This window comes from Sinocyclocheilus rhinocerous, unplaced genomic scaffold (assembly GCF_001515625.1).
Source record: "Sinocyclocheilus rhinocerous isolate Xijiao unplaced genomic scaffold, SAMN03320098_v1.1 scaffold1382, whole genome shotgun sequence".
Lineage (NCBI taxonomy): Eukaryota > Metazoa > Chordata > Actinopteri > Cypriniformes > Cyprinidae > Sinocyclocheilus > Sinocyclocheilus rhinocerous.
Genome location: NW_015657958.1, coordinates 387,839 through 397,419, shown reverse-complemented (window position 1 = coordinate 397,419; position 9,581 = coordinate 387,839). Strand labels below are relative to the sequence as shown.

General features: G+C 36.3%; 1 protein-coding gene across 1 annotated transcript in view; it reads right to left on the bottom strand.

The window, feature by feature from the left end:
• The window catches only part of pcxb (pyruvate carboxylase b), a 238,018-nt gene that overhangs the window by 120,495 nt on the left and 107,942 nt on the right, over positions 1-9,581 (bottom strand). Inside the window, exon 10 of the mRNA XM_016529777.1 lies at positions 2,419-2,601. Within this exon, the coding sequence (XP_016385263.1) occupies positions 2,419-2,601 (183 nt within the window). The remainder of the gene's footprint in view (positions 1-2,418; positions 2,602-9,581) is intronic.

Below are 9,581 nucleotides of genomic sequence, written 5' to 3'. Positions count from 1 at the left end.
AATTCATACAATATATTTAAACTGAGCTACTTTAATACCATCTCCGAACTTTCTACCACGACTCTGCTGTTCTTCGGCTGGTTCTTCCCTGTATACATTGATTGACAGATGTCTCGTCCAGTCAGCGGTGAGTAATCCCTAACCAATGGCGCTGTCTCAAACTATACCTACCTTTTCCGGTTTGTCTGATTTGTCGTTGTGTTTTCTGACTTGTAAATTTGTTTTCGGATTTGTTTTCGGATTTGTCGTTGTGTTTTCTGACTTGTTATTTTGTTTTCGAATTTGTCATTGTGTTTTCTGACTTGTTATAATGTTTTCTGAATTGTTGTTGTGCTTTCTGAATTGTTATTTTGTTTTTTAGACTTGCATTTGCGTTTGTAATTTGTTATTTTGTTTTCAGAATTGTGATTTGCTCTGCACTTCTCGGCCACCGTACAATTGACTTTATAAATAATCATTTCTTTAAACAAAAATCAAACTGGTCTCTGTGCTTATATTTGTAGGTTAAAAAAAAATACAATTTACAGACTATGACTATAAACTATAAACTAATACTTTTCAAAGTATTCATAAGTGCTTTATTATTGCATACTTATGAATTGTTACCCATTTTATTTGTAATACAAAATTGTATGTAAAAGTATATAAAAGGATTAATCCATTTTTATCAAAGCATTATACTATATGTTCTATAAATATTCAAAAGAGTATTCTGTTCCTCAGAGGAACTTCAGAAGAGTTCCTCAGATATCACAAAGTAACATCAAATAAATGTGAATACATTTGCATGCTATTGTCACTCATTCAGAATGCTTAATGACTAATGGGATAACCTACAGTATGTATATATTTCAACACTCTGCAACATAAAAACAAATAATTTTTTTTTGAGCAGTGTGCAGTGACCGTCAAAGCTCTGGACTTGCTGCATTGCGCGGAGGTGGTTTTCAGCTTTGGCATCGACAGGTCTTTCTCTTTCTCTCCCAAATGCGAATAATACTGCAACCAGTGCCTCTTCTTAGAAAGACATGCTTGTTGGTGACAGTTGCTATGGGCACTACCAACTCACACGTCATTTACATTTACCATCTCTCCCACGGTTGCTCTTTTGCCTGTTCTGCCACCTCGTGCACCCCCACCCATTTCTCTTCTCCTCCTTATGTCCATTTACTCCCCACTTCATGCACACACACTACATTTGCTCCAACAGTTTTCAGGTCAGTATGATCTGGTGTTCAGACATCTCGTCTATAAAGATAACGAGTGTTAGGAGAGATTCCACTGGTGAAATATTGCAGGCAGAATAATTCATTCTGGCTAATTGGACGGTGTCTGATCGGCTGATAAAACTATCTCTGCTCTGCCAGTATGGTATGACTAGTGTACAATTTTTTTATGACTTATGGGGGATCTGAAATATGGCCATTTTGGCAACCAAAAACCACTGAGTCAGCCACATAAAAAAATACAAACTCAAATACAAACTGATTGAGTACAACTGTATACACATCCAAAAAAGCCTGAATGAGTAGTCATTAGTGGGCTAATCTTGATCATTTCAAGAGATTCATAACCCTGAAATATGACAGCCAACTGAGGGATTAGGCTATTACGCAAAATGCTTTGGGGCATGTGAGAAACTGGCATGACTGCAATAACAACAACAACAGTGACTAATAAATGATCTGAGTCACCAAGCCCTTGTTTTACTTTAAATAATATCAACATACTGACAGCAACTTAAAGACGCCCAAATCTTGTTCCACATGGTTGCATACTACACATCAAATATGCTCGGACTGACTGTGGTTGTGTAACCTTAAGCAGTATTTTTGCTTTCGGCTTGGACATGCAAGCCTATTGTCATGTACCTTATTTTTTGTCCTTCAGGCCTGATTATTAGTCAACAGTCTTTCAAAGAAGACCCTTCTCTCTGTAATATCTGTATGTGCTTGACTACTGTTGGTTGCGACAGTCTCAGATCTCTATAAAAAGGTGCCTTTTATCTTAGGAACCTCTGATCCCTTGAGCTTCTGTGGATTTTTGAAACAGCGACACTGTCAAAGGGCTCGTCTGATACAAAAGAAGTAGACATTTTTAGAAGTCAGGGAGCCTCAAAGCCTAAATGTGTTCTCAGCTGACACAGGTAAACATATATCACTAAATTCAACACAAAATACATAAGATAAAACATTTGCGTGAAAACTCCCTTCCAACATTGGAATGGCCTTAAATATGACCAAGGAGGTCTACAGTTCCTGGAGAAAGCTATAAGTCAGCATTGTCATTCAGACACAATTACCTTTGAATGGAAGTTTTTACAGTATTTTAAACAGGTGCTAACCAACCAACCTTGCATGTGACGCTCTGGGGCGTCATTAAAGCAACCACTTCCTTAAGGATCGGTTTTACACCTACCTTAACACCACGAACTCTGAACTCGGTGAGCGCTCTGTGCATTTTGGTTGCAGCGGTGGGGAGGTCTTTGCCACTGGCTATGACTTTAACCAGCAGTGAGTCATAGTGAGGGGAGATGATGGCCCCCTGAAACGCAGACGCACTATCCAGACGAATGCCCATACCCTCTCCACTGCGAAACACCTGTTGAATGATGGGAGAGAAATAGAGATGAAGGTTTAAATCAGGAGAAATACTGCTAGAATGAGGATGAGTGTAAGTATAACAATACAGTTACAGTGCTGACACACAGGGTACAGGGAATATTTTAGGTTTCACGAGGTGCTGTGTTTTGCCTTCTAGTGGTATATTAATCGATAAGAAACATTATTTTAGCTTATGTAATATTTTGATGATCAACATCATGATGATCAGATGCAATCTATTTAATAGATACAATTATTTGCAGTGCGTCATATGCTACCGTTCAAAAGTTTGATGTCGGTAGGATTTTAAGTGTTTTTGAATGTCTCTTTGTGCACCAAGGCTGCAAGGCTGTAAAAACAGCAATACTGTGAAATATCATACAATTAAAAAACTGTTTTCTAATTAAGAAATATTTAAATGGAATTCATTCCTGTGATGGCAAAGCTGAATTTTCAGCAGCCATTACTCCAGTCCTCAGTGTCACATGATCCTTCAGAAATAATTTTGATATGCTGTTTTGGTCACACACACACACATTTTAATTGGTTGGTTAAAAAAAGTAAACAAAAATAAATAAATAAAAATATAATTAGTTGATGGAAAAATAAATGACTTGTATGCTTCAAATAAAGCACAAATGTCTGTAATATTTGCAGTCTATAAAGTAATGTTTTATTTCTAAAAATACCCAAAATAGCTGGAAATGTATCTTCTTTCACCTCCAGGTAACTGTCACAAACAAGCAAACCTAGTTATAAGTGGGATTTGTTTTCCCACACATTAAAACACTCCTCCAGTATATGACACATCGGTTACTGTATCTATTAGGTGTGTTTGACTTTGGCTGTGCCTTGTCTTACTTATCAACAAGACTTACAACAGTCGGGGAAGGTGGCAAAAATGGAGCCGGACACTTTATGCTTTCCGTATGTGACGCTCATACAGTGTTTGCTTTCTTTATTGAAAGTAGATTAGATTTAATATTTGTCAAATAAATAGATGTGTTCTACATGTAATAACCAGAAAGGCTTTTCAGCAAATAGGTTGTGTTTCTTAATAGAGTGTTTAATATAAGAGTATATTATTTAAATACCAATAAAAAGGGATCTATTTATTTATCATTGTATGTCCATAAACATGATACAATACAACATCAATATTACATGACAAAGGGTTTTACTGTTATAAAATCACAAATTTGTGAGTTTTAGGGGAAGTGAAAGTGTCAGAATAAACATGGAACGCACGTCATCGTTGTCATCATCGAGTCGTGAATCGTGAAATAGCTGTGTTGTTATCAGAGCTCGTACAGCCACTCTGAAGAAACTGCAAAGACTGAGCCAGCCAAATCGCTCTCTCAGGACCCTACTGGTCACAATAGCTCTAAAGCCTAACCTCACACACAGACATAAACCGCTTCAGCTACAATTAAAGCATCACTTTAATAAAGCTTTAATGTTTTCATTTTTCATTTCATGGGTATGTTCTTCAGTGCAGTGCCGTGTGCTGTAGAACGTTGTGAGTCTCGGCATGCCTGCATTATTTATGCTGCAATCACCCTGCTGTGGCACATATTAGTACAAAATAATCGCATTACATAACCAACTATGCCAGTTCTTGCTGAGGTCATTCTCTCCTCATATAAAGTACTCTTATCAGACAAACATTTGTGAATATAAAAAAGAAGAAGAAGAAAAAAACATATGTCACAGGGTGCAGGAATGGTTATTAAAACACTGCTTTTACTTTAATGTAATGCTGACTGGTGCTCAGACATGTCTGAATTGTATTTTTTGTTTGCTGTTTGTTTCAGTATATTGCCACTGGAACCTATAGCTGAAAAGTAATCAGAAATTATGTTGATTTTAAATAGTTTTTAGAATAAGTTATAATTTATCTAAGGAGTCAATTTTGTCTGATCTAGGTCTGTCAAAATGAACACAATACATTAACACCAATGATTAAGAAACTGTTTAACAGTGTTAATTCCTTTTAACACAGTTAACACATTTATCTAATGTGACATTAGAACTATTTCTCTCTGTTCTGTGTAATTTTGGTAACACTGGTAAGAACCTCTGGAAAAGTATGAGCGCAAGTGTCATTATTCAACAAACATTTATTTACTAAGCTGTCTAAATGGGGACATTGCACTACAACCAACCCCTAACAGATTAGTATTATTTTTTTAAATACAATAATCTTTACAAAAATCAGTTGTCATACTGCTTTTTTTTTTTCTTTTAAATGAGGACATACCTAGGAGGTTTTAGATATTTTGCAGTTTCAAATTAAGCAAATTAAACAATCAAATTAAAATGGGATATTTAACAGCAATTTAACAGAACATCCTTATCCACAAAAATCAACAAGCATAAAACAGCATTATTCTTGGAAACGTTAATGCAGGCATGTCCAATCCTGTTCCTTGAGGGTCACTGTGCTGTCATGAGATGCTGAAGGTCTTGATTAGCTGGTTCAGGTGTGTTTAATTAGGGTTGGCACTAAATTCTGCAGGAAGGTAGCCCTCCAGGAGACACCTCGCCTTGATGTGAAAACTGTCAGAAAACAGCACAGCCCTACAAAGCCAACTATGCCAACACTGAATATGAGAACAAAATAGCTTTAAAGATTTTTTTTAAATTAAATTTGAATTGATTTGTTATCCCTTATCACTCTCTGATTTTTTAAAATCCAAGTCAAGGCAAACTTATATTTCACTTATATTGCATGACATTTTGATCAGATTGGAATGGGTGGTGTATACCTGAAGTAATATGATCAATAAGAAAAAAATAATGAACACGTAAACACTTGAATGCCTTTCTAATCAGATTCAAAAATACCTTGTGTGCATGTGCAGTGCTGTGATGCGTATTTTTTACCAGAGCACTTTTATAATAAGATCTCTGTTTAGATACGTTTTACTTCTCACAAACGTATAAAGATGGCTTTGTTTAAAAACCATAAATTCACATGTAAATGAAAAGGTGAATTGGACTGCAAAATTTAAGGTTCATATAAACAGAACTTTCAGAATCTGAATCCAGAGTGGATTTATTCGGATTGACAAAAAAATAGTGCATGTAAACATAAATCATTTAGTAAAACCCTGTTTTGTCATTGCATGTTACGCTAAAAAAGTTGAGTAGGGTACATAGACAAAACAAAATTGATACCTTTCAATACCTGTCTTGCCTTTATGTATATCGCACAACTATTCCACTGTAAGTGTTTTCCAAACAAACTGCCAAACCCAGCTATTAAAAAGGATGAAAGCACTGATATGATAACTACAAAGGATATGCAAAAAATTAATTATGATTACGTATTTTAATCGACTGACAGCCTTGTCTACTCTTAGCACAGATGCACATTCATACCCTAACACTAAAAACATTTCTTTGTTCATTGTGTAGAAAACGAAAGCAAAAATTAAAATCAATAAATGAGAGCAGACAAGCCGGGGTCTATCTCCAATCACACAATAATCAGGATATCATCAAAGCTTAATGATTAGACTGTATTGATCAGCCAAGATCCAGGTACCCAGATGCCCTTAAGCCAATTAGTGATGTCTAAAATCCACAGGAGCCGCTTCTCAAGAGCTGTTTCCTTCATAATCAAAAGCAGCTCAGCGAGAGCAGGGAAACTGACCATTATAGAGAATCGTACTTTCATATGAGTTGTATGGAGCTTGTTACATTCATTATTACATTACAGCGACCCAGCAGGTTTCACCTCTCTCTTTCTTTGCTCTCCTTCCACCCCTCTACCCGCACAATCCTCCACATCATTACAATTTTCTGTCATTCATTTTCTGTTGAAACTTTTCTCCTCTCTTTTTCCTCAGAGGATGCCAAATCTAATTTCTAACTGTCTTCTACTGGTTTAATGCCAATTACATCTTCACAAAGCACCAACAGACACACACACTTGTCTGAAAGCACATTTCAAAAACCATTTAATTTCGGAGCTCTTTTAAAAAACACCACTGATCACACTGATTAATACAAATACACAATTGACAAGTTTCATGCCCACAATCATATATACTTTAGAATCCCTTTGAGGGTATAAGGGTAATTAAAATCATGCGCAATTTAAGATCTTTGACATTGACTACAAGACTATTCAGCAAAGGTTTGAAATGGGACTTGCACTATATATTTAGTTGTGGTTGCTAAGGCACATATTATTACTCCTCATATTTAGAGTCAAAGGCTCTTTCACTACTTTTGGGTAGTAAGTAAATACCTAGTAACCCTCAGGAACATTGCATAGCCATTGCATAGTAAGACGCTGGAACACCATAATATACGTTTCGCATGGACAAGCACCACTCAAATATAAAAATCTGGTTACTGAATATCAGTCTTGATTTTCTTTCTAACCCCAGTAGATACACTTGGTTGAAACGTTAAATGTCTAATTAGCTGTGATTTCTCTTTCAATATGTTGGCAGAGAAACTCTCTCCCTTTGCACTACCTGCAAGTTCACCAGAGAACGATACTGACACAGTTTTGCCTACGTACATACACAATAATTGAAAAGACCATGCAGAACGGAAAAGGGGACAATATTACCACAATAACCATTGTGAAAAAATAGATACTGTGGGTGTTGTGAATACAGGTGCTGTGGGGTTAAATGCCAATTTCCTTGATCACAGTTGTAAAGTTTTGTGGATTTTTTTGAACTATAGTGTTCTCTATCCCTGGAAATATATACTTTTTAAATGCTATTTGGAATTCGTCGGTCACGACGTGACTCGTAGTGACCGACTGAAAGGGAACAGTTAGATTTGTCAGATGTCAGATTGTATTACTGATTTAAAATATGTTATTTAAATGCGAGCTTGGCAAGTGTTTTTTGAGACCTAGGTAGTTACTCGTTTAAGTAGAGGAAAAAGCTGAGACATTGCAAATACAGCCGCTGAGTGAACTGACTTTGCTGGAAAGGGACATTTTTTGTAGCGCAATTCCTGAGCTGAGCAAACACATTTGCTTTAAATAGCATCATCTAAAATTGGAAGGATGTGTGAGCAGCGATGGTCAAGTTTGGAGGCTTTGACTTCTGGTCTCTGAGGCTCAAACTGTTTTAAAGCAGAAAAATAATGACGAACATCAGAACAAACACATCAGGGGTCCAACAGCACCACTGCATGAACCTCTAAAAAGGATGAAACTTCGAGAAGATAAAAACATACAAAAAGTAAAAACAAAAAAACAAAACAAAACAACAACAACAAAAATTAATGGATCACAATTACATCTGGCATTTAACTGCTTGTGTGTTGACAAGCTAATAGTCAAAAATGGTGCTAATGGAGGGAGGCAGGATCTTTGAAAAAATATTACATACAGTATACTCCCTTTTGCTCCTTCAATTAGGGTCACATGCATAAAAAAGAGGCTCTTAACTGACTCTAATGGTGCTGGCTAATGATTCACTTAAGCACTCCTGCTCTCTCTTTCCTTCAGAATATACTGTGCACCACAGGGGACCGTGAAAGACCGCCATCACGAATTATTCCAATATAACAATAAGAAACTGAGAAGGAAAGAAAAAGTGAAAGAGAGAAAGAGAATAATTAGAGACGCATTACTGCTCTATTTGTTGTATGGGTTCAAATACCATGTAATACATGCTGTGTTTGCCAGAAAATGCTACTTGCAAGTGGTTCTTGAACAGAGGGGAAAATTGCCTTGATCTTCAATTGCATCATCAATACGATAATCTCTCTCAGGCGTTCAATTGCATTCAAGATGGAAACGAGTACTGTTAAATAGATACATTACATCGAAGTTGCTCTCTAGCTTGCACAGACAGGTGAAAAAGTTGAATGCAGAAGAGATATGACAAAATTAGGATGCAAACCTGCACATGCACACTTTGGAAGCAATTGGAAAATAGGCAGTGTAATTTACATGGTCATGCAGATGGGTACCTCGGGGATCTTATCATGCATGTCTGAAGCCTCCAGCCTGTGGGAACTAATTCTGCAATCATATGTGTGATATCTGCGAGCATGGGCATGAGACGACGTGTGTGAACTCGCTCAAGCTTCAGCAGATCCTAAATACTACAGCTGAATAACAACTGTGTACTAGTGCACTAAATAAAATTGTAGAATTTGTCGCTTTGGTATTGAATGCAGTTATATGAAAACATGTTTTTAGAATGCAAAATCAACTAAATGGAGGTGAATAAATGTGTTTAGAGACAAATAACATGAAAAGTTATCTAAATGTATTGAATTTGGCATGAAATGGAAGTACACCACCCTATCTATTTTCTACATACTTGTTATTGATCTTATTGTGAATGATTTATACACCTTTATTTATTTATCTATTTATTTATTTGGTCCCACTTTATATTAAGTGGCCTGAACTAATATGTACTAACATAAAAAAACAAATGCAATATACTTGTGTTCATACTGTATTGCAAAACACTTCTGCTGCCTTTGAGGTGGGATACTATGGCGTTATTTTACTGTCAAATGTCGAGAGTAAGTAACAATTGCGCGAAAGCACATAAATGTAATGCGCGAGCGTGGATCTCTCTGCTCGCACGCGGATTTCCTTTGCTCTCGCACAAAACCGGACTTAAAACGTGTCTCTCCTCTAGCTCAAAGTGTGCACACTCAAACTGTGTCCTGTGCACTCGCAAATCTCTCTATGCTCATGCAGATATTAATTATTTTCACACCTGAATTAAATGTTGTCAAAAGTTATTATGCACTTTTAACAGATTTGTTCAGGGCCTTTCCTTGATGTGTTTATTGTTGTATTTAAACTATATATAAACTGGTTATTGTACTTTGTTTTACTAGGCCCACTTTATCTCTTTTATGTTTGTATTTTGTTCTTTTCTGTGAATGCACATATGCATCTCTCTGTAAAGTACTTTGTAAACACTGTTTTAAAAGGTGCTATATAAATAAAGCTTTAACCAATCAGACCTCCAC